Source organism: Chaetodon trifascialis, chromosome 18 (assembly GCF_039877785.1).
Source record: "Chaetodon trifascialis isolate fChaTrf1 chromosome 18, fChaTrf1.hap1, whole genome shotgun sequence".
Taxonomy (NCBI): Eukaryota; Metazoa; Chordata; class Actinopteri; order Chaetodontiformes; family Chaetodontidae; genus Chaetodon; species Chaetodon trifascialis.
The window spans coordinates 10149149-10175184 of record NC_092073.1 but is presented as its reverse complement, the minus strand read 5'-3'; the positions used below and the strand labels follow the sequence as shown (position 1 = coordinate 10175184).

General features: G+C 43.6%; 1 protein-coding gene across 5 annotated transcripts in view; it reads left to right on the top strand.

Annotated features, from left to right (window-relative positions):
• Positions 1-26036, top strand: part of mpp7a (MAGUK p55 scaffold protein 7a) — a 125159-nt gene that overhangs the window by 42901 nt on the left and 56222 nt on the right. For all 5 annotated transcript variants that reach the window (XM_070986157.1, XM_070986156.1, XM_070986155.1 and 2 more), the window contains exons 3-5: positions 1379-1497; positions 11630-11707; positions 18784-18864. In XM_070986157.1, coding sequence (XP_070842258.1) covers positions 1379-1497; positions 11630-11707; positions 18784-18864 — 278 coding nt within the window. The remainder of the gene's footprint in view (positions 1-1378; positions 1498-11629; positions 11708-18783; positions 18865-26036) is intronic.

The following is a 26036-nucleotide window of genomic DNA, read 5'->3' as shown; positions in this document are numbered from 1 at the left end:
ACTGCACTCTGTCTGGGCCTGACCTTTACTATATCCACTGGTTAAGTGGATCACAGCCACACTGAAGACCAGACCAGAACAGAACAACAAACAGGTATCTGCTACTACTCTCCATCAGTTGTGCTCCAGGACTCTGTTGTGTTTGGAAGGAACCTCGCTTGCTCGCTGGTTTTCTGCTCTTTCTCTCTGAGTGCTTCACCTCCCCTCAGCTTAATCTTGAAACCATCAGCTCCCCAGTCTGGTTCCCTGTAAATTGAATTTGAAATATTCATTCCTTTTATAAGCCGGGTTAGTAAACCCCGAAAGGCCTTATGATTTCAGCATGTGTTGCTCTGAAGGGATTCAGATTCAGCTATGGGACTGCTGAACCATGCAACCTGGTTCTCCCACTGTCACCCACAAACATTGCTCTTGCTGTTGTGATGACCTGCATGCAGGCCACATAGGCCTGGATGAATCTAAAAGCTCATGACATCTGATGGTGTACAGCCAAGCCTGTTCACTTCACTTACCTCAAATCCAGTTCTTTTAAGTGCAAAAGGTTATTTCAGAACAGTGCAATTCCATTTTAGACTTCCAATATGAAAAAAAATATTGACATAACCAGCACAACAGCCGCATAGAATTTGTCCTGACTACTTCTTCCAAAACTTCTGTTTAGCAAACACACGTGCACTTAACTCCACAAATTGATTGTTTGCAGGCAAGTAAGATGTGTGGATGGAAACCCTCCTGAGGCATGTGTGCCATCTGTTTAGCTGAAAATGAAGAACATCAATATTGACTGTTTCAACTGATCAAAAAGTGGAATTTCTAGTTGCCTGGCATGAGGTTTCTGGAGTTGTTCCATATTGGGGACAGCAGTGTTCCTCAAACAACAGGAAAGGCAGGGACAATAGTGGGAAGTAACGGCTGGGGGGAAATGCTTTATTGCCTCTACATTTCCTCAGTAGCATGAGAGTGTTTTTTCTGTAGCTTGTAGTACTTTAAAGTTAATTTGTATATTTAGATGGCTGCATCTAAGGAAGAGAATGAAAAAGGTGTGTGTGTGTGTGTGTGTGTGTGTGTGTGTGTGTGTGTGTGTGTGTGTGTGTGTACACACCTGTGTATTATTTAGCCTGTACTAGCCAAGCTCTAGTACAGGCATTTCTGTACATGTTTACAAATGCATATTTTGTTTTGTCTGTGTCTGGACTGTGCGTGTGTGGGTGTAAATGTATTCCTGCACATGTCCAGCACTTCTTGTCTGTTTTCTGTTTTTCTGTGTTCTTTTATGTTTTATTAAACTGCATGTGTTTTTGTGTGTCACTGCGCACGCATGTGCTTATACCTCCCACTGCTGTTCTGACCCTCTGTTTCCTCTTCCCCCTGTCTGCAGGCCTGTATGAACTGCTGGCCGCTCTGCCCTCTCAGCTGCAGCCCCATGTCAGCCGTCCAGAGGACAACACCTTCCTCCAGGACATGTTTGGAGAGAGAAGCCTCCACTCGCTGATCAAGGTAAAACAAAAAAAGCACACCTCTTTCTTTCTCTTTCTTGGAGTTATGAATAAGTTTTTTGTAGTGGTTCAGTTAGTGGATTAATACCCATGTTGCCGTTGCCAGAGCACTGCAATTGTCAAATAGCAAATTCATATCCATCACAGTTAAGGTACTTAAGTTCTTCATAAATGCACACTATCAAATTCATGTTTTATTTTCAGCACTGTAGAAGATCATGTTCTTGCAAAGCATGTGCTTTTTACCCAGCATACAGTTATACTCACATTATGTAATTTAAAGAGAGAGTTCAATAATCATGGATAATTACCTTTAACTAGCAACCTCACCACACTATTATTTGTCTTGCTTTTTTAAAAACTCAATAAATTAAAAAAGATGTAAAGTAGGAGATGTTATCGAAACCTCAGGCCAGACAGACAATATCTATTTTAACACTGGCTCTGGCATCTCCCTCAAATCTCCGTTAGCCACCAGTACAGTCACATCCTTCCTCTCGTGGGACTGGACAGAATCTGAACCCTCTCTCCCACAGCCAACACCCCTGAGCCGACCTCTCCAATTCACATAAAAACACACATTTCTACCTTTGCTCAACACTGCTTTATTCAACCTCCCTCCTTCCAGTCTCATTCATACATTGCTAAGTTTATTGTCATTCCAGCAGTCTACCCACCCAGATCTTCTAACTCCAACTCTGCCAGCGTGAATGGACCTGTGGTCCGGTTACTGCCTGTTAAACTAGCTAGCTGCAGAATTTGGGGAGAAGATGAGCACATTTGATATCTTTATACTCTCGCAGACAGACATATAGTAGGTAATGAATGCAACACATTTTGTCTGTCTTCCCGAATCTCATCTTCACTTGGGATTCTCTGCAATCTGCAGACAGTCTCCTTCTTCATCTCCTGCTGCTAGAAAGGGAGCAGAAAGGTTTTAGTCAGATGGTGTTTTTGTACTGTAAATCAGCTTGTCAGTCATTATTCAGCCAGTAAATATAACAACTGCTTCAGCTCTTTCTGTATTCCGTTGATGTAACTGAGATTTTTTGTTCAACTTGCTCATAAAACGTATTTAATTGTTAGAGCTACATTTGATCTTTTGTACTCTATATGGTCTCCATTTTTGAAAGAATGCCCAACACTGTTTTCATCTGCTGGCATGATATATTTCCCCCTTTGGTGGTCTCTCTTTCTCTCCAGCCAGAATCATTATGTCACAGAGACAATTGAGAGAGAAAAATCGACATATTTTTCCCTTCCTTTAAAAAACTCTTTTCTGTGTAAGCATGTTTGTTCAGGATCCAGGGCTGTAACGCCAATGTGAGCGTGTAAAAGTGCCTGAATTATGGCATACCTCAGACGCTGAAGTAAAACCCTGATGTCGGGACTTGAGGAAACCAGAAGGGTTTCATTTGATGCCTGGATTGTTATGAATGGCCAAAGAATAAGGCATCTTGAACATGGATAATGATGGGCAGGTTCGAGCTCTCGTTCTCGCCGGCCCCAAAGAAAACACTGCATAGTGTGGGGCAGAGAGAATGATGCTAATGAAGGTGGCATTATGTTTCTGTGATGCTTAGCCAGGCATAAGGGTGGAACTTCCAGAATTCACCTAGCCCACTAACCACCCCTGATTATACCTAGCTAAACATTCAAGAGGAACTCAAAGGGGAGAAAGTGTCAGTGCTGTTCAGACCAAAGTGCCATGCCCTCACAGGCTCTTTACCTGGAGTGCAGAGAGCTTTGCACCACTTGCTAGAAGAATTTGTCCTTCAGTTGTCACCAAAATAAATAATGTTCCTCTGAACTGTTCTCCATCATCATCCCTAACCTTTAAGGATAAGGTGATGAACTGGAACTGTTGCTTTTCCAATGAGAAGTGCCAGTTGAGGTCGATCAAGTATCTTAATTGGATGCTCCCTGTAGAGGTATTTCAGACACGTCCATCTGGAAGATCCGGAACGCCATTGATTTTATATACCATCTGACCTAGGATTGCTTTAAAATCCAGAGGTGGAGCTAGAGAAATTAGCTAGGGAGGAGGTGTGCGTTCACACACATGTGTGTGTAAGTATGAAAGAAGGGTTGAATGATAAAATCAGCTTACTACTTTGTTTATTTGCCAGCAAGAGAATGAGTGGTTCTCACTTTTGGGCGGATGTCAGTACAATTCACTATCAGGTAAGGTCTAAGCTAATGGGAACCAATTCACTATTGCTACTGTAGCAGAATAAATACCCACAATACAGCCACAAAATTAACCAAATACATCAGCATAACATCAAAGAACCTCATTATTTAACCACCAAAATAAACCTGGTCTTACTGTTTTTTTTTATTCTTCCTTTTTATTCAATGGAGAGAAACTGAGCTGCTTTTAGCGTCTCTTATCGTTAACGTGGAGGCATAAGTGGAAATTGCCCTGCTCCAGACAAGCAGAACTATGTGTTTCCTCTGCTTTTTACTTGGTACTGAGACGTGAGCCAGCCTGTCAGCTAGTGAGCCAAATGGACAGACAGGCCGACTTTGAAACACACAGAAGTACAGAACAACCATCTCGCCTTACAGCAGAGACCAGCACTCATACGCAACATTCAGGTGAACATGGCTAACATCAGTGGCACACCATTAATAAAACCTTAATTGTCCCCTTCCTCTAAAGCCCCACCAGCAAATCTCTACAGATTCCACCTTTTATTCCACAAGGCTGCGAAGGGGATACTTTGGGAATGGCTAAACAGCAGAGAGAAAACACACACATCATGTTAATCTGACAGGCCCGACAACCCTGGTCTCTCATATGGAAACGATCAAGCCTCACCTGGGTAATTATGGAGCATCAGTTACTGGTCAGTCTGTCTGGAGTGAGAAAAGGACCAGAGGAAGATGTGTCAAAGATGGAAAGAGAGACAAGAAAGAAGAAGAGAGGATTCAAACCTACATGAAGACTTTAATGCCAGAGTTAGGTTCTTTCTGTCTCTCCTCACCTGCCCTCATCAGATGGTTGGGACAGTCTCTCATGTCCCTCCTAATCCTATTATGTCACAGAGATGAAGCAAATATTTTCTAATATCATCTTTCAGCAGGGGCCAAGGCTCACAAGTTCGCCTCATTTTGTAGACTTTTCAGCAGTGCAGTATCAGAACTGACATGAAATGTGAGTGCTGGCGTATATAGCTAGCATAGCTAAAACGACGCAGACAGTTCCCCTCTTTTCAATTAAATGGGGTTACTCAAGTGTGCTTTCTATAAATTCCACTACACTCACTGTTCCACTGCCAAGTTCCAGCTCCACAAAAAGCCACAGGAAATATAATACAATATTCAATTTCCACCTGCCTCAGGTGGAGCTCTCCTTTAAGACCAAGTTTCTGTCAGCAGGCCTTCAGCCAGGCCCAGAGATCCCTCATTTTGTGGTCAGTCAGTTTTCCCTTAAATTCTGCTCCTGTTAGTTGCTAATAGGCTTGGCACTCGCATCGTTGTTACACAGCAATATTGATGTGGCCTTGCCAGTTTGTTCTTCAGTGCTACAGGCTTTTAATGACATGTAAAGGTGCTGCAGCTGACGCTTGTACCCAAGTGGAAAGTTTCAGCTATTTTTGATGAATGAGCTCATTTTCAGACAAACTGGACTGTATTCCTGTGGTACCAGACTTGGAGGACTGCCTAGAGCTTGATCCAGTTATACATTGGATACCAAGCTCTAGGACTCACCCAGTAATTTCAATCAACTGTATTCCTTGACTGCCACCATGGATTTGACCTTTACACACCTTGCTCACAGTCCTTATTACCAAGGAAGATCACAAAAGGAAATTGTCCTAAACGTAGCTCTCTGTGAGCCATTTAAGCCCACCACACTGTACGCAGCAATAAAACCTGGCTAATCGTCTCTGTTTCAGGACTCAGCCTGTAAACCTATACCACCTCAGAGATCCACTCATACTGTCTGTGGTCAGCACGTCCTGTGCACTGGTAGCCTCTGAGATTTGTATTTATTATTTTTGGGGAATAGGAACCCTCTCAGGGAGTTAAGCAAATACTTGGAGGCTGCTTTGGAGAGGGGAGCTTCCGCCCTTAAGAGATGACCTTCATGTTCATTAGGCCTCCTGAGCAACTGAGTTTGTCAACTCAATGTAAATTCTTTTATCTTTATTGACAAAGCTTGGGGTTTTGGTATTGTAGCGGTTGTAAATTAAGGAACTTTACGAAGACTTTGGTTATAGTGCTTCAATTTGCCATTTGTTGTTAGAAGATATTCTTTCTGACGCAAGCCAGGTGGATATTTACGATTTGAAAACCTCACTTATATCCAAAATAAATCCCCTTCCTTGCAATGTTATACTCTACGCTTAGGCTACCTTCCAAATATTTTCATAGGAGTTTGATGGTCGACTACAGCATGAAGTCAAAAGATCATGCTCAACGTCCACAAATAAGAACCTCTGAATTGAGCCAGAAGAGCTAGATGAAGAGATGATGGATTGAGCCAAAGGCGAGGTTGTGATAGGGGCAGGGGAAAGGAGGAGGGAAACTCCTTAGTATAGTAGACAGGCTGCAGCATGGCCTGCTGCTGAATAACCTTAAAACCCATCGAGTTAAACTATGTCTAGATCAGTGAGGGGACGGTGAAAATGAGGAGAGGCCTACAGATCCACCAGTCCTCATTCTATCAGTCAAATGTCTGTATTGGTAATCAAGGAAAAACTCTGGAGTGATTCCACAACCATTATTCCAGGTCACTTTGGTTGACCCCGATTTTGTATTCCGCAGGAAAAAAACGAGCTCAAAGTGAAACCAGAAGGTCTACACGATATGAAGTCAATCTTAATAGGACATGGAGCATACGAGCAATATATAAGATATGGAAAATGAGGGTCATAGTGCCATATAGTGTATTTATGGCTCCCTCATGGTCCGAGAACTGCCTGAAGACATCATGGGCTCACCTGGAGCTTTTAAAGATACTCTTAACAAATTTATACATTGAATTGACTGCCTCAAAAATACTCAGATCAGTCTGATTCAATAAGTCAGTGCTTTTGTCCTGGCTGTATGCCCTCATGTGAATATGTTGCTTGATGAATATGTGACACTTTCCTTTGTTTTTGTTCATGATGGTTTTGCACTGTGCAAAGTTAGAGGCTGTCACACAGACAGAAAACCTGCTGTAGGGATTTTATCTTTGTCTCAAGATGCTTGTTAACTTAGAAGTGTGGCTGTGTCCTGCACTGTCCTGGCTTCACAGAATACATGGCATCCATGGAGGTATGCCAGGGGCCTCTCTGTTCACTTTTCCAAGAACCCCACGAGGAAATGTATCCCTTATCTAAATGATGTGGCTGTCATGATTGTTGGGCCGGTGCCTCTGTGCCTCTCTCTCTCTCTCTCTCTCTCTCTCTCTCTCTCTCTCTCTCTCTCTCTCTCTCTCTCTCTCTCTCTCTCTCTCTCTCTCTCTCTCTCTCATCCATTGGATATACTGCTCGTTCTTAATTAGCTGCCACATTCTCCAGGCCTTTTCCACTACTAACAAAAGCCGAGCTCTGGCACCAGACCACTCTGCATGGGATCTTGGTCAAGCAAAGGTGCTGCATCGTGTGAATTTGTTGGTCAGCAATGTGAGGATATACAAAACCAGTCATTGGCATATTGTCATCAAGAACCTCAATGCACTGTTGTCCAGTCCAGGACAAGAAGAATTTTAATTTGCTTAGGCAATTAAAGATTATAGAAAAGTTAAACAAGCTTTTGTCAAGGGGAGGTGTACCGACAGGATCATAAAGTCTTGGTCTGGAGAAATAGGTATTGACAGAAAAACTGGCTGAAAGCTTTGGCAGACCTTCCTATTAGTATTGCTGGTGTGTTCTTTATTTTTCCAAATAAAATTCTACATTTTAGTAGATCAAGCACCACAGAAGATTGTCGGAGACAGGTTATTTGGGATGCAAGATCCATGATGAAAGGTTGTTAAATTTGCTGTCCTTTGTGTGATTTGCGAACCACTGACTGGCTGCTGTTATATCTTATATCTGCTCCTTGATGACACAGAGTTGAATCTAATTTTGGTCCAATCTAATTTTGGTTGGCATTAACTTTAGTTACCAGGATCAGCCAGTTGCGCCCTCAACAGACACAATGTCCACGACCTGTTACCATCATGCCAAGGCTAAAGCCAGACTTTCCTAAACTGACGTAAACAGAAGAAAAAGCAAATCTAAACTTGTCTTCTTCTGCTCCTTGAGTAAACATATCATTTCACTGCTGTTCCAGTTGTCTGTAATCCCCCCTTCCAGTTTCCCTAACTCGGTCTAGTCTACCAAGCCTTGACAAGGTGTCGTGGAGCAGGGCAAGAGATCGGACCCAGGTGGCTTTACAGAGGCCTGATACTGGATCCGCCTCGGTGGGTAGATATAGAAACAGCAGTGTGAGAAAGATCGTCAACCCAAACTGGTCCGATCTGAAGTTTTCAGGGAAGTGGACATTAACCAGAGGCCTTCAGCCTCCTTGCAGGACTCGGAAACAGAAACACAATACAGCCCTGTGATCTCCAGACCTCTCTTTCTCTTTCCATCAGCACACTTCTCCATCTATCAAGCTTTCGCTCTCCTGCACGCTCTCTCCCTCTTTCCGTGCCAGACTCCTTGCTCTAGTGTGTCTGGATTAGTGTTTGTAAGGCCTGCTTTTTTCCAAGACTATACCTCCACGTTGACATCAAGGCCCGAGACAGTCATTGTTCTTCTTACTGTTGCATATACTTTGATCATGAAGAGAACATAAATACAGTTTGAATTGCTGAATTTTCTTACTAAAGGTTTCTTGAATTGTCTCATAGGTTTCTGGCCCTTAACTTTAACAGTGATCCTTAGCAGTGCTTGGAGCTGTTGTCTGAAGAAGATTAAGATTGATGTTATGCTTTTGTTCCAGTCTGTCCTTGTTGGAATTTTTTTGTATCAATTCTTACCCGTGTTAGTGTTTTTCTTCACATTTTTTTTCTCCTCGTGTGTGTGCTGTGTGTATTTTAAGCCAGCGGGTTATTTCTGGAAGCAAACACAATTTAGTCTGAGGCCCCTGTGGAGACAGGACACACACTGCTTATTTGCAGCATGTATTTTTTAAGCTTTCAGTGAAGGTGCACATTCATTCATCTTTTCTCAGCCTCTCCTTCAGGGAGCTTTCCTCCCTGAGCTGTGAGCATTTTGATCCTTACTCCTCTGCCTCATTTTATGTTGAAGTAGCACTACATTACTCATCGAAGAAGCTTCAGAATGCCAGTCTTTGATTTGGTTGTGTGTCCAGCAGTTGTGTTCTGGTTTGAGCTAAGCCCTCCTTGGCTCCAGCACACCATCTCTCACTGTTTTTTCTTTTTTTTTTTTAATTCCACCAGGCCACTTCTCTTGTTTGCCAGAAGCACTGCTGCCTCACCAATGGGACAGAGAATGCGCAATGCAAAAGGGGGGGTAATGACTTTAAAATACCTTACTGCGTCATGGACAGGCACTTGGACAGTGTCCTGAACTGTAAATAAAAGCATTTCAATCTCGCATTTACTCACAGAGCAGAGGAGAAATTCCACAGTAACTAAGTAAGCTGAGGTGGTGGAGCAACAACTACCTAAGCAGATGTCACTAGGACTGTGGTATGTTGGAGCGCTGCAGACACTGGCAGCCTCTCTCATTTATTTCATCTGTTTTCTTACAAAGATGATCAGGACAGATGAAGTAACTGGAGCTGCCTGCCTGTCCTTTTACGGCCTTCTACTGTAGAGGAACAGACAGAGGAGTCGAAGCGCAGGGTGGAGTTGTTGGGACTTCAGGAACAGTAGAGAGTAGCTGTTCAAATATGACGTGGCTATGTGAAATTAAACAGATGAGGATGAAAATTTCCAGGAGTTGCCCTGGAGTGGCAGTCTTAAATCTGATGCCATAAAACATGAAACACACTGACAGCAGTTTAACTCCGTACCACTTAAAACAGTGGAGTCTACTCAGGCTCATGTTGTCACCACTCCAGGCTTGTACCAGTTTTTCACTCCGTCCATAGCCTTATCACTGCAAGTTCATGCGCTTCTCCAGGCCATTACAAACCAACTGCATTGCATGCTCTTTCCAGCAGCATTTCTCTGTCTTGTTCTGAGTCCTCAAGTCGCAGCCTTTTGTGCTCTACAGCTGAGCTGAGCAACCATCTGCCTTCCTCAGGCCTTCAACAGATTACCTCCGCGACACGCCTAATGCACCATGTTTTATAGCCGAGTAATGTCGGCTTTACACAGGGATTTGAACCTCTAAGCTGACCTTGAAGCATGGCTGCTCTGTTGGCTAAGACACAGTCCTAACAGGTCATGATTTATCACTGAAGACTGTGTGAATAAGTCAAGCTGAAATGGCTGTTACCTGTTTAAGGCCAAAAGTTTAGCTGGAGTTTTCATGGGCAGAGAGGGGCATACATGTGCAAAGACCGTTAACATATAGTTCTGTTGCATTTCTCTTACCAGAAAGTCATAAAAGTGCCATTGGAATGCTGACTTTAGTGTCTTTGTATTATGCACTTCTTTCTTTCTTTCCTTCTTTCTCTAGTAGTTATCAAAGACAGATGACAACTTGAAAAGATTCAACCGAACTCATCCACATATGTTGCATATCTTTTTGCGTATCAGAACTTCCCCAAAATTTCCAGCCCAGGGCCAAATACTGAAAAACATTTCCGATGAGAGTGTCATTAGAAGAGACAGATCCCATCCTGTGAGTGTGTCATCTCACAACAATCACCTCTCTCCAACCGCCATTCACAGTATCCTCGCAGTGACTCCCGTGGAATGCTCTCTAGTTAAAAAAAAAAAAAAAAAAAAAAAAAACATGGTTTGTGTAGTGAGGAGGAAATATTGTGTCTAACAATCCTGAAACAGATGTTTTAATTGTGCACAGCATCTGTAGCTGCTCTCAATGTGACAGCAAACAAACTGCTTTTCTTGTCGATTTCTGTCCTACTGAGCGATTCTGTCACAAATTTACGCAGCTCCATCTGTGTGTATGCGTGCATGCGCGTGCGTGTTCGCACAGAAGCGTGTGCGTGTACGTGTACACCCACATGTGTGGATTTGGCCCTACAGACACCAAGTTGGCCCTGGGGCTCCACTGTCACTCTCCTCCCAGCCAGAGTGCCTTCTGTTCCACCATCGAGATGGAATGCTTTCTGGGACATCCAGCTGGAGGCTCCAGAACCAGGGCCCAGCTATCATTCAGACCCATGGCCTAGCTTCCCTTCACCATGCTGGGCTGAGGGGAGACTCAGGAGTGGCTGCTGGGAGAATCGTCGTCCCTGTCTGTTCTCTGATGGGACCTGACAGCAGCCTGTAGGCTGTCAACACATTCCTGCACAGCTGCTCTTAAATCACAAGTGGGATGACTGTAGCGTTGTGTATGTGTGTGTGTCCGTGTGTGCGTAGGCTGGAGCACAATTGTGGAACGGTGCATTTGACTGCATGTGCGTGGGTGCAAGTGTGTGGCCGTGTGTGTAAATTATTCCTTCTCTGCGCCACATATCAGTTTTTGAGTGATGAAGTGTTTTTTGTGTGTGTAAATGAGTAAATGCTAACACACGAGTCGCTCCTACTTTCCATTTTAGTAACTCTCCAGAGATGCAGCTTTGTCTCTCAACATTGTGCAGTTGCAGTGTTGAGACTGATAAGGAAATGTTTAGCCAATTTAACCAGACTGTTGAAATGATTTGGAATCCTCACCGGGCCACTGGGGCATATCAAATGCATGGTGGAAAACTGGATTGTTTGTACAGTGGATAAGCGAGCTGAAATACTTAGAAGCAGCCTGTCGTGCTCAGTCAAGGAGTCTTGTGTGAAAGTACTGTGTGTGTGTCTGTGTGTGTGTCTGTGAGGGTGTGCGCGCGCGCTTGTCTTTTTGATCTGCCGTGAGTGTGCGCAAGTATAAGGTGGTTGGATGAAGGCTCTACATGTTTTCATACATGTGTGCTTGTAGCGGTGCACATGGGTTTTTGTGCGCACACTTTGCTCACACGTGTGTGTGTTTGCTCAGGGAGGCCTATCCGTAGCCTCTGCAGCCCAACACTGACCTCCTTCCCCTCTCTCACGTCCTGATGAACACAATCTGTCCTTTCAGATCCATGAACAGCTGCAGCACTACGAACAGAGCAAACCCATCCCTGTCCTGGACAGCGCTGCACCTCTGGCCTTTGAAGTAAGTTCTTTTTTGGAAAGATGGCTTCTATTTATTTGGTTGAACATACAGATGGCTGACAAATGGAAAAAAAAAACTCTACTCCAGGGATGATCATTCATCCAAAGAATATTCCCTCATTTGGTGTTTTGTCCAACATACGATTGAAAACCTCCTCTAGACAAACCTGGCAGTCGATTTATGTGTTCTTCTCTCAAACACTGCTGCCATTACTTCAATTTACCATGTTACCACGTTAGCAAAGAGAGCTCACCATCAGCCCTGATGGTGATCGACAAGATCGTCTTTAACTTGTATTGTCGTTTCTCAACAAGCTTATAAAGTGTCGGTGTGGTTGAAACTTTCTGTTTTTCCAAAGGTCTCAGTTATTGGAGGAGCTAATAATAGCACAGAACACCTAGCCGTCAGGTTTTCTGGCAAAAGTGCTTGGCTCGGGAAATTTGTCAAAATTCGGCGATAAGCACTGGTTTACAATCCAGGTGTTCGTGAGAGTGAAGGCCCGAGCGTATGATTTACATTTTGTCCATACTTATCAACCATTCCGTGACTGCTCGTGTCCTGTTTGGAGGACTCTGCATTTGTTATGTTTTTCTACTGATTTATTTAGGTTTTTCCTTTAATTTGTCACCCGCCTACACACACATTGTGTCTTGCGTGCCCTGTCTTACTGTTTGACTTTGAAAACCAAGCAAACATGATTTGCTTATACTCAAATCCAGAGAGACTTAGTGTAAGTGGGCAGGTAGTTTGTCTTGTTCTGCATTTCAACATTATGATTTTGTTCAGATTGAACTCACAAACTTCAAGTCAAAAGTGCCAAGTTCCTCTTTATCATATGTCATGTAACACACACACACACACACACACACACACACACACACACACACACACACACACACACACACACACACTCAGTCACAGATACATACACTTAGCACCCTTCCCAGTAGCGTGCAAGAGCTTTGGCATGTTTGTCCTCTTTCACCTTTTACCTTAAACTCTGAACTGTCCCCTTCTCAGTTTGCTTTTCGAGACTCCCTCCCTGTTCCAATAACACTACTCTGTCCCTACTCTACACCCAGCGCCTACCCTCCCGCCCACTCTCTGCCCAAACGTCTAGCCATACACCACGAAATCGAAAATCCAGTTCTGCAAAGACAGACCAATCATTTTCCTTGGGCAGAAACCGGATAGAAAGGCCACTCATTCAGTGGAAAGCTGAAGATGAATGGGCACGCTATGACAAATGATGGCAGCAGACGAACTACAGATGATGGTGGAGAGAATGAGTTGCGTCATATAAACAGAAGTCAGTGGAAGAGGGAGCACATTAAATATTCAGATTCAGAGAGAAGTAGCATCCTAGTGGCATCACCTATGGCATGCAGTCCTTCGTCATTAGTTAACCTGTTAATGAGAAGTCATCACACAGACAATAATAGTGCCAGCAGGATCACAGATGATGGCTTTTGTTCCATTGGCCCTGCTGCGCTTGTCAAGCTGTGAAAGATATTTAGTCTGATTTATCAATTAAATGTCCAGCGTCCTGACATTTGTTACCGTATTGCTCGTCTGCAATATTTATTGAAACCCACGGATGCACGTAAGCATGAGAGTACCCCGCTCACATCCACATGTGTGCATATAGAGGCACTCACCCACACCTGTGTAAACCCAAGATCCAGCCTGGCATGGTGAACTGAGAGGAGGAAAAGCCCTTTTACTGCTGTGTGGTTTTGTTTGAAATCCTTAGCTCTGTTTATTGTAATCAAAATGCCTCAGACTATTCCACCCCTTCTAAAGAGCCCACAGCCATACATCATCCTAATTAGTACTGAGTCAAGGGAAAGACGAGAGAAAGAGGGTCTGAAATTTTTACAGTCGGCTGGGGTAAAGACCGAGGAGGACAGAGTCCGGAGTGTCCTGAGACTGTCACGAAAGAAAGGCCGTCTTGTGGTCTAAAGTGGTTTTCCTGACCTTACAGGCCACAAGTGTCAGTGGAGGAGCCAGAAGGTTCCCATGCACCAATACCGACGACATTCCCAAACCGCACACGACCCTCAACCAAACCGGGATGGCTGCAGGGACAATATTCTCAAATAGAAATTTTATTGCTCCTTTTCTGTCTCTGTGTTTGTCCTACCCTGCTGTTAGTCCTGGCAGAGGACGCCATGAGCCAGATAACACCAGAACAAGAATTGAACCAGATCCAAGCAGCAGAGTGTGAAGGATGGTTTCTGTTTCTTTCCTGAGTCTGTGCTCTACCTCCCCAGGTGGTGGCAGGAGGCCACAGACTCTGATGAAGAGACCCCAACCAGCAGCCTCCACCCTCCCTCCCCCTTCAAGATTTTCTTTCTCATTCTTTTTGTCAAATTATAGACTTTCAAATTTATGCTTCCTGTTGAATGCTCCGCAAAGTGTCTCCCTGGGATTATCAGGTATCAGAATAAAGCCCAGAGATGGTGTATCAAAGCATCTCACAGCACACCACAATCCTGAGTCCCCCCACTTCCTTGGCCGGTCAAAAAAAGAAGAACTCCTAACCCGGAGCATTGAGGTGTATTTTTAAAGCGGATTGTTTTTCACCCGTGTCACTGCTCCAAACGAATGCTATTGAAGTGGTGGCTGAGGCCTGAAGTGCAACAGGAGAGATCTACAGTTAGATGAAATTCATTTTGGGCTTGGGTTTCGGGTAATGGAGGCTTAATTTATTGCCTAACATAAAATGACACCTCAACCCTCGTCTACCCCCGGCTGCACTGTCTAGCGCACACAGCAGGTGACTGCCACTGCTCACAAACCATCACCGCCAACACTGCCTGAAACACGATCGATACCGGGCCCAGGGAACGGGTACTGTATTACATACACACGAAGACATGCCGGCGGGGGACTGCGCACACACTTTTATTGATGTACATACACGTTTATTGCGGCACACACAGTTTCTCTCCAGCCCTCATTAAGACTGAAATAGAAGCACTCTTGCCTTACCGCGTCACATTAATCAAAAGGGGCAAATCAGCCTCACACGTGAACCAGCTCGATGTAAGTTCCAGTCCGTCGATCCAATCAGTCTCTGTCAATCCTGCTGAAAGCTAAACACACCACTTCAACAGTGAGCTGAATGCCAGCCCCTTGTTCCAGATCAGTGTCCAACTCCCGAGCTGAGACTGTGTGTCCTGGTGGCTGACTCGTATCCTTTGCCTCTCAAAGCCACCTTTTCCATCTCTGGCCCACTTCCCAACATCTTTTTACTCGCCCATATACCTGCTGTTACTTGTGAAGCCCACTGGGTGCCATCAGAGAGCCCTGGTCTGCTGTCCATACCTAGAACTGGTCATAGGATTGTCAGTTTTTGCTGGGCAGCTAATTGTAAAAATGAATACAAAATTCAGATGAAGGACAGAGATTAAAATAAGACACAGTTACTGTTAGAAAGGATTTCATGATAAATAAAATGATACAGACTCATGATACACACATCACACAGTAAAAGCATTGCTTTGTTGATTGACTGATATATTTTTCCACATAAAACTTTTGAGACAAAGCTCAAGATGTAAATAAGCATGCCCGCAAGTTATTATTGCTCGCTTGTGTTCTTTAAATTTGATTATTTGCATGAGGAAAATTCATATATTCATTATTTCCTTTTTAATTTTATTTTTCGGAGAGTGTGAAAGCCAGTATTTAAACCGTGAGACTTTAAAACTTTTATTGAAACCTGTAAAATACAATAATAGGAAAACATCTTTGTGCATGACCATATAAAATCAAATCCAACGCTCTATGAGATTGAATTCAGGTCAAACTGTGACTGCAGTCAACCAATGTATTACTGATCAGTTGCACACTAAAATAAGCCAAAGTGCATTTTATCCATTATATGAAATGGATGAGGCTGACTGGCTTCGATCAGATTTTTTTAATAAAAAGTTTCATAAAAAGCACTTTAAAATAAGGTCAGCTTGATAAATTGGCAGCTATATATCAAAGTCGTGAGCCCTTTGCCGTTCAGGGTTGAGGGAGAGCTATAAACTGACATGCTGGGATCAAACTTATCTAAACACTGCAGTGGCTGCCATGACATTTAACAAATGAAATAAACAGTCTCAAAGGAGACCGGCATCATTTTTTTTTTTTTTTTTTTTGCCCCCTCCCTCACTCTGTGAAGGTCTGAGGATGGAAAATGTGACTCTAACATGGAAGCATGAAGGTAGAGCAGAGAGCGTGTTGTCAAACATGTCCCATCTGTCCTCCACGCTGAGTTATGGGACAAGATGCTTTAATAGGACAATATGAGGGACTGGAAATTTACAGTGCTCTGTCTGTCTTTGCTTCCCTCCTTTGCTGTAAACAGCTTGGCGATGACATGATGGATGTCGGTGTATCAGAGCAAGAGATTTCCCCTCACTAAAGACCCTGACCCCGACTCCCCTCTGCCTCTACTGTTCTTTCTTCCTCCATTCTCCTCTCAGTGCCTCTGTTTTTCTTCGCTTTTCTTCTCTCATTCGATCACCTGTGCTATGTCTTTTTTTGCTTCTCCCTTTCCATATTTTGGTGTCTGACCTTTTTTTTTTGTATATGTGATTAAGTGAAGTAATTCAGGGTTCGCTGAGGTTCAGCTAGACTAACCTTGACCACTGTGACTATTTATTAGCATGGTCTCCGTCCCTTAGGGGGTCAAAGCTAATGGAAATAATGAAAAGACCCCCCCAGCCAAAAGCACATGTTCCTGTCTTTGGGTAAAGTGACATAGCGCCCTCCCTAACCCCAGTCTCACCCTCGCCCCCCTCTCTTTACCTCTGCCTCACCTCTGTTGCCTTATTCCTGCACCACAGGGGTCATTAGTCAAACAAACTGTAGGTTTTTCCCAACCTCTGTCATCATCTGCCTTAAAGGAGTACACTGACTTTTGGAGAGATTTCCCTGTTCAGATTATATATCTGTTTACAATTTGTGTTCATTTGCAACTGGCATTTTCCTGATAGAAGTCAAAGAGCTGGCCTTTTTGGTTAGAGTGTTTGTTTATGTCATTTAACTTCATCAGTCTGGTTTATTAAAGGAAATATTTCAAGTGACCACATTTTCATCCACTGTGAGATCATTTATAGCTGTAACAAATCTTTTTACTCAAATAGACAACTGAACTACAATACACTTAAATACCAGCTGTTTTATGTTTATATTGTTTATTCTTTTCTTTCAGTATCTGTAACCTCAGGTGCATTTTATTTGTGTCACTCAAAATCACGTATATTGTCTCAGAAGCCTTTACAGTTTACACAAAATGTGACATCCTTTGTCCTCTGACCCCTGATTTGGAGCAGGAAAGGAAACCTCAGAAGGAGCAGCAGAGTGATCAGACAAACATGCAATAGGACATTATTAGTAGTAGACAGGTAGCAGCACTGGGATTACAGTACGAAGAAAGAGAATAATAGAACCCTAATTCCAAAAAACATAAACAGAACAAAATATGATAATTTGTTATTATTCTGAATTTGATGTAGCAGCATGTGCCAAACAAGTTGGGACAGGAGCAACTAAAGACTGTGGAAGTTGTGGAATGCTCCAAAAACACCTGTTTGGAACATTCCACAGGTAAAGAGGTTCGCTGGTAACTGGTGATAGTATCATGATTTGGTAATGAAAGGGGCATCCTGGAAAGGCTGTTGCACTAGCACAAGCACTTTGTGAACACATGATTATGTGAAGGATGGCTGACATAAAAAGTCAGTCCAGAAACTCTAAATATACAGTATGTTAACAGTAGTTTGCAGCTGTTCACCAAAATGCTGCACTCAGATCATACCTAGGCCACAAAATGCAGAGATCCTTATCAAAAATGTAGTTTTATGTTGTGTTTTTATGTTAAAAAAAGAATTATCTGTTAAATCCTCAAATGTCCACATGGATATTGTTCTTCAAAGTTCAGTATCAGTGTATGTTTGGATGCGGATCAACGAAGGAGTTGAGCAACTTTTATTCAGATGTGTAATACACCAGCTTGTTTCTCCACTGTGCAGTATTCACTCATTCAATTCAATTTCAATTCAGTTTTATTTGTATAGCGCCAAATCACAACAAAAGTTGTCTCAGGACACTTTCCATATAGAGCTGGTACAGGCCGAGCTCTTTTATCTACAGAGACCCAACAATTCCCTCATGAACAAGCACTTGGATTTCATCTGATCTGATTTTGAACTGATGTATTTCACACAAAAAACTCTCTTTGTTGTTTATTATGAATACACATGTGCCTCGACCTCACTGTGCAAGAACAGTAGGATCAGCATGAAAAAACATGACTGCGCTCACTATTAGCTCTCCCTTCATCTCCACTGGCCCTCCTTGTGTAGTCGACGTTAGCTCCTGATCCCAGCTCAGTACAAGCAGGTCTTTGTGTGCTACGGCTCGCCTCTCCTCTCCTCTCCACACTCACACCACGTCCAGGAGGATCACCCATAAATCAGAGCGCAGACAGAGGAGCGTGGCCGGGGCTTTAGAAGCCGAGTCACTCGTCTCGGAGCTACCAGACATTCATCATAAATGCAGTCCAGCTCGGTCCCTCTGCTCTGAGACTCTGCTCTCACAGCTCCCATTGTTTCCAAGAGGAATAGACTTTTTTTTCTTTTGTTCTTGAGATTTTCATTGAAAAACGATCCCGCTGAATAGTCCATTTAATCAAGCGAGGAGTGGTAACAAGTTTGAATTCAGGGCCCCATGAAGCAGGGTGACCTTGCCTCCCATGAAGATGCACCTAATTTAGCACAGTATTACCTTTCCTCAGTGATGGGCCCCTGTTGCTTGGGACCACCTGAACTCACTGTACACTCGAGTATACAGCTGTACTTTTTACACGTGCTTTTGAAGGGTTACTGTTACACCCTCTACCCTTATGGGCACATTGCTTTGGATTAGATCTCTCTCTGTTGATCTCTCATGATATTGCCTGATCTTATATGATACATGTGAAGTGCCATAGATGGCTGAAATTAGATGCTGAACTACTGTATAAATCTAAACTCACTCTGCATTTGTGTGAACAGTCTGTGTCTTCTCCTCTTCAGTTGTTCGAGCTGCTGGAAGGGAAATCGGCTAATGGAGAAGTCAAAGATCTTCTTCAAATACTGGCCAGACCCCACGTGAAGGTGAGTTCTTCATCGCAGTCATAATCCATATTATATTCAGCGACTGTTTGTCTTTGTGGAGGGTTGCAGTAGTATATTAAAAAAACTCAAAAAATCAGGCAGGTCTGGCTATAACAAAGCGAATGAAATGCAAACTTTGGCTTGTATTCTCACTGATGTCGTCACACAAACAGCACTGGTATTAAAGTGATGTGATCATCCCACTGTATGTAAAATAATATGGCGGTTAAATCCAGGCCGTGCTCTTTTTCTGTTTTTTGTCATCTTGGCTGCGGCTGCTGGTCTAGTTAGCCAGACACAGGCTGCTACAAAATGAATTTACACATTTTTATTTTCAAATTCTTAACTCTGGTCATCCATCAGGTCCTCCAGGTGTCTCAGGCAGACAGCTGCCTTCGCGACAGCGGGATAGAAGGCGAGCTGGACAGGCTCCTTTTTTAATGCACTGTCGTCATGCTTATTTAGCCTCTGCCAGAAACAACAGCTCAGTATGAAGTCCTCCCACACCACAATACACACACACACACACACTTGGAGTACAGCGCATCCAAAAATTCAATATCTCTCTGTGTGGAGGTTTGAGAAACGACAGGGGGGTCCCAAAAGGATGAGGCTTACGAGTCAGATCAACGTGTCAGTGCTAGTGATGTAATGAATCATCTCTTAAATTAAAACCATACAGTTTTATGCACTTAGAAACAGATACGGTAGATGTTCAGTGGGGTCATGTATTATTCAGTTCATCACATTTCAATCAACACACACACACACACACACACACACACACACACACACACACACACACACACTCACTCACAAGCCCACAGACGTACAGTATGATGGAGGATACACACTCACACAGCCACTGTCCTGAAGATAAATAGTCACTCGATCACGGCTTAGCTCTCCTACTTTGCGAAGTGGGGATGTTGCGATCTCCTCCTCAGCATGAAGCATGCCTGTGTCAGCAATCCCACGTTTATTATTTTAATTACGCTTACAGTGAAGATATTTGGCGTGGCAACGGTCAATCCATCAAAACGCAGAGCTTGTGAAAGTCATCGATCAGGAAGCTCAGCGGCTTCAGTCGGTGAGGTGAGGAGAGGTGAAGGCAGGAGACGGGCCTGTGGGCCAGGTGGCTCCACTATAAAGGAGTGTCCTGTCCTCTCTAAATTTATGTGATGCATGGATTCTGATATTGTCAGATCAGTTTGGGGTCACATTCATATGGGGAAATAAATCTGGTAAGGAACAAGTATTGCCAGTTGGCTTTGATCTAAACAAACAGATAGGAAATTTCAGGTCATTGCCATTTTCTTGGAGCCCCTGCACCGTTTTTCTCTCAACTCTTCAGCCCCAGGGTTGATCTCAAGGCTCTTACACACCCCGACCCCAACTGACCTTCCAGCTTGAATTAGTCTGCTTGTATTGTTTGTGTTCAATGCAGATTGAAGTCTGTCAGTGAGCTTGAGCCTTATTTAGGTTTAGATTGTCACCTTTGTTGTGTGAACAGACTTGAAGCTTTCAACAAATTAGATATTATGTAATTAGATGTAGATTTCAGAGACTCCCAAATAAAATAACTGGGTCACTGATGGGTTGATAGGTTTTTTTCCTGTTGAAATAAATGTGACTACTAGTGTCAGTGTAAACAATCACTAGGTTTCTATCCAAGTGTCCAAGAAAATGTAAATCAGTGCTTGTTTCCAGGTAAGCAGTAGGTCACATCAGTTCTCCAGTGGAGTGCGTTATGGCTTTGCAGAAGAAGAGGGCGCAACAAGATGACAAATGAGTGCCAGTCAAACCTCAAACAGTGAAAAGACAAAGTAGAAACACAATGGAAATATGTCTGTTAATGGTCGTCTCCTCATCACCTGACGCTGATCTGATGTTTTTCATCTGTTTCAGTCGCTAGTTTTTGCCTCTTCAGTGGAGCATAAGTCACATGCTTCATGTGCGTCATTACTTACTCACTGCACTTTTCTGTGGAGGCCCTGAGAGGCAAGTGAAAATAGAAATTCTGATGATCCATTTGATCTGAATTGTTTTCTCTCCCGTGTTTATGACTTAAGAACAGGTGAAAAAAACGATTTAGCCAGGATAATCTTTCATTTTCTTTTTCATCTGTGAAACGGGTGGAAAAAATTTATCAAGATCATTTTGTCTGTTTGTTGTAATACCCAATTAGTGCATAATGTTCTAATTCAGACTGAAATGATTCATGTTTTCTTCCAGGTGAGTTTTATTTTCTTCCTGCACTCTTAACTCAAGGTCTTTCTTCAAGACATGTACTCATATTCTGTTGACTGGAAGTCAGCACAATGTTTAGACTGCACAGAGACATTAAAGCTCACCTGGAACGAAACATGAATGCTTTGAGTCCTATTTGGAACATAGGGTAGTGATGATTTCAGTCTCCTCTGTCCGAAATGAGTATTTGCTTGTTGTCACTCTTTGCTGTTTGCCGTCTCTCTTCACCGCGGTCACTCTCCTACCACCTCCACATGCTGCTCAGCTGACCTCCACTCCAGTGCAGAGCAAGGTCAGCCAAACACTTCCACGCCAAACAATGGAAAATATTCGGCTACTCTTTCCTTTGCTGCCAGCTGACTGCACTGTCAGAGGCACAAAAGCCACTGAGGCCGAGGAAGGCATCCTTTTATCACTGAACTAAAGACCTTTTTTTGAAACATTTCATGGCTTTGAGGTGCCACATAAAAAGATCATCAAGTTTATCAAAACACAAAAGAAAGCTAAAAATGATTGTTTGAGTTACAACAAGCCACAGTATGTTCTTTTTAAAGGAAAGTGTCATTCCTGGTGTTGTCAAGTTGAGCAATTGACATCTGCATGTGTTCACACACTTGCACACATTTTCTCCACCTACTTCATGACCTCTACTCGTGTGTGTCGGTTCAAGTCCGTGACCAGCTTTTGAGCGTCTTGGCCTTAAACCGCCAGGCTAAACGCTCCCGCTGGCTTCAGAGGGAACACTCGGTCAACAATAGATTAGTTCCAGCGCATTGGTTTGGAGGGTTTTACACTGTGACATACTAAGGTATTGAGGCTCTGGGTGTTTTCCTGTCATTGTGTGTCAAACTGTAGGCAGCATGTGTGCTTCAAGGAAAAAAGGAGAAAAACTTTGCTCTCTCTGTCTCCATCTGTCCTCCAGGGCACTTGATACCATACCAGCCAGCCCCAGTGTAAATCACAGGGCCGCGGGTGTAAAACACAAGCAGATGGCTGCTGCCTTTGAATGGCGTCTCTGTGCGATAGTAACTGTATCACTCTTAATTATGGCTGAAATGATCCATTCCTAGGGTGGGGTTATAAATCAGGCTCTTTAAAACTCCCCACTCTCTTTCTCTTCCTTTCTCTTTCTTGCCTTCCCTCTCTGCCTCAAACTTTCTCTTTTTTACAATTTGCACATGAAAAAACAACTTTTCCCCATATTAACCCCCCTCAGCAAGACTAATATTGACAGTGATGAAAGTGCCAATTATGATGGCCGGCTGTTTCCGCCGGCGTGTGTGGAGGAAGGTGTGTGTATACATGCTTGCAGAAAGTGTTTGACTCAGGGCGGTGCATGCTGAGGTTCAAGGCTTAGAGAGGGTGGGCATGAGTGTCAAATCCCAGCTGGCCTACAGCAGAGCTGAACACTCACAGCAGGGTCCTTCCCGCCTGGGGAGAGCAGTTACCCTGCACCGATCCAGCACCGCCAGCTGAAAAACGAGCAGGCTGGTGACAGGACTGGGGGGGGGGGGGCTTTAATGAGAGGCCAATGCCAGGAATGTACAGGCTGGTTTATTTAGTCAAGCTCAGTGATCTGTTTTTCTAGGATCCCTATTATGCCTAATGAACACAAACACCCGAACCGAGAAATAACGGGATGCCTGGAAAACAAGGGCGGTTTCGCTTCTCTTCATCTTTCTTTCCGTACTCAGTCTCCTTTCTCCTCTCCTCCTCAGGCCTCAGCTGCAGGGCTTATACAAGGATATAGCTCTAGATTTGATTAGGCGGCTAATCCACCAACACTGAGGCATAACAAGACCCACTGACTCATATCAAGCGTCCATACAGAGACCTCTGTGTGTGTGTCTGTGTGTGTAAAACATTTGGACCTGTGTAGTCGTGCTCGCATGTCAACGGTCACCAGCCAGGCCATGTACCATGTGCTATCTATTAACATACAGCTGTTATTGCTACTTCCTAGAAAGTTTTTACAAGGAATTAGCTGTGGCTCTGTTATGGGTTGTTAGGCACGGCCTTGGAGAGAATGTGGTGGAGGGGAGCAGTGCCAGATTTAAGGAAGTGCCATCGATGAGAGGACACTCACAGGTCAGGATATTAGGCCTGATGGATAGAGTTCAGAGGAAACCACACCGGTAGGTTAGTGGAGGAAAGGTTGAGGTGAGCATGGGAAGGAAATGTGTAGGGAGACAGAGCACAGTATTGTTTTTCTGTGGAAGTTCTGTTAACTTTGTAACTTTTAGTCTGTTTTGCACTTTGTATTTAGTGTGTTTACACGTTCACATTTCTCATTTGTTTAACCACCAGATCACAATCCATCATCTTTTAGTTTGCTGTCATATAAAACCGAGAAAAGCAGCAAATCCTCACATTTGGCAAGCTGGATCCAGCTAATGATTGACAGTCGAGTAACAGTTTGACTTGATTTATGGCTTGAAAAGTTTAAGTCAAGTTGAGGTTGTTTTATTTCTTTATTTCCAGGTTAAAGTCAGACAAATTGCATGCAAATAGCAATGGAAAGAACGTGTTGGAAGAGGAAAGAAAACCCAAAAGGGCTTAATTAGTAACAAAATCACTGTGACAGTCCACTCATGGAATGATTGACAAATTGTTTCAGCACTACTCCAGTGTCAATCTACACGGACTATTGCTGCTGCTCAGCATCAGCAAAACACTGTAATTTTTCTTCCTCCGGCGGCAGGCTCACATGGGTGTCCCACCCTGCTGAGAGACTGATGGACGCCTGGCTGACCCACATGTTGTCGCGTCCCAGATCAGGTGCTGTGACTGACAGTCAGACACCATAAGGAGAGCCACAGCGCCGCACGTGTGCAACCTCAAACTCCAAAAATCCTCCCTTTTCTCCAAGTTTGCTGTCACGGCACGGGCCGCCTTTCACCAAAGGGTGTTTTTGGAAACTGGGAATTCGATTCAGCGCTAAGTTAAAATTGGTTTTCTCGTATCCTCAGTGGTAGAAAAACCAGCTCTACTTCCATTCACAGGCTATAGCTGTTCAAAAGTCTTGTATATTCACATGTGATGTTGAGAGTCCAATAAAGTAACATTAATGATCTCATCGCAGCATGGCGGAAACTGCAACTGTCCATCGCGGTGCTACAAACACTGTACACATGTGATATCAAGCACAGGTTTGGGATTGCATTCCCATTCAGGTTACTTTTATTGTCTTCATCTGCAAACTGTTTCCAGCGTTCCAAGAAAGAATTTCAATACCATAATGACAGCATCCCCAGACATACAATGCAACACAACGTGTTTATGTACGGTGCAGATGAAAGCCAGGAACACATTATTTGGCCTGTTCTGAGAAATGCACAAGCTGATGCTGGGAACATTTTGGGAAAAAATACACAAAAGATAAAACTCAAGATGAGCAAACAAGAAGACGGGATGATTAATGGAATTTGAAATAAGTTTGGACAGACAGGGGGACCAAGAAAAGACGAGAAATGCAGGGGGGGAAGATGAGAAAGAGAAAAATATGGAATTGTGTGTGTCTGTGCGTGTCTGTGTCTGTGTCTGTGTCTGTGCGTGTGTGTGTGTGTGTGTGTGTGTGTGTGTGTGTGTGTGTGTGTGTGTGTGTGTGTGTGTGTGTGTGTAGGAGGGATATTGAGTTACAACCTGGGTTAGTATCAAGATAAGGTTTTGGGCAAGAGTTGAAATTAGGCATTAGGTAAGGGTACAATTTTAGATCTTTTGTAGCTTTGGCCATCGCTTCTGTATGATCTGGTAACAATTTTAACTTCTAAATTCTAAGAACAGTGATATCTACTGTGACAAACTCCTGCTGGAAATAGTAGACACAAACAGTCAGATAATCAGACAGGTTCTTTACAAGCCAGCTGTTCAGCCAGATTATCTTAAAACACTTAATTTAGGAATGGAACCGAAAGTGAGCACACCTGAAAAGTAAAGGAAAGCTGCATGCACAACTACTGTTAGTATGGTCGTCAAACTTGCTCCTTGAAGTCTACAATGGACAGTAAAGGTAATAATTATATCATTTAACCAACTCTGGGCTTTGTTTAAAAACTCTATGCTTGTCTAACCACTCATGTTTCTCCATTCCCAAAGGATGTCTTTTTAGGGATGCTGCCACGTTGTTAGATCTTAGAGATCATCTTTGTCGAATGTAATTTATGCCTGTGTTACATATTGGACAGAGCAGAAATGACAGGAAATTAGAGGAGAGAGAGATGGGGAATGACATTTAACAAGGAACCACAGCCAGACTCAAGCCCGGTGCTTTGCAATTCATGGTCGGCACCCTAACCTCGAGGCCACTGGGGTACCCCATGATTACAGTGTTAGTAGCGCAGATAGTTGTACTAAACCAGAATCATCCTCTAAGGTTATGGTGTAAGACTGAGATAATAAATGCAACCGAGTCCTCACAAGTATACAACATGAATTCTATGTGTGCACATGTATGTGTGTTGGTCAGCTTGTCTCTCCGTGGATCCTGGCCACAGAGATCCATTTGTGTCTCCTCCTCTCATCTGCTCCCAGTTAGCAACATCTTGAACCCTGTACTGCAGCATGCTCCCATGTCATAAAACACACTGCTCCTCTTCTCACCATATCCTTCTGTCTCTCTCCTTCTCTCTCCCTCTCTCTTTCTCCCCCGTCTTGTCTGGCACATGGGGTGGAAGATGTTTTTCTCACTTTTCTCTCCCCTCCTAAACCACGGAAAAAGCAGCACGCGTCCAGCTGCATCTTGGGCCGGACATGGAGTCGTTAAATAGTTTGAAAAATGAATGTCTCAATGGCATCATTCTTGTCTGCATCCCGTCTCTTTTTTATGTCTGCTCGTGAACGTGTGAAATATCTAAAGCCACTGAGAACTTCATTACTTTGAGCCCGCCGCCGAACAGCGCTGAACATCCCTTCTCCACCTCGCC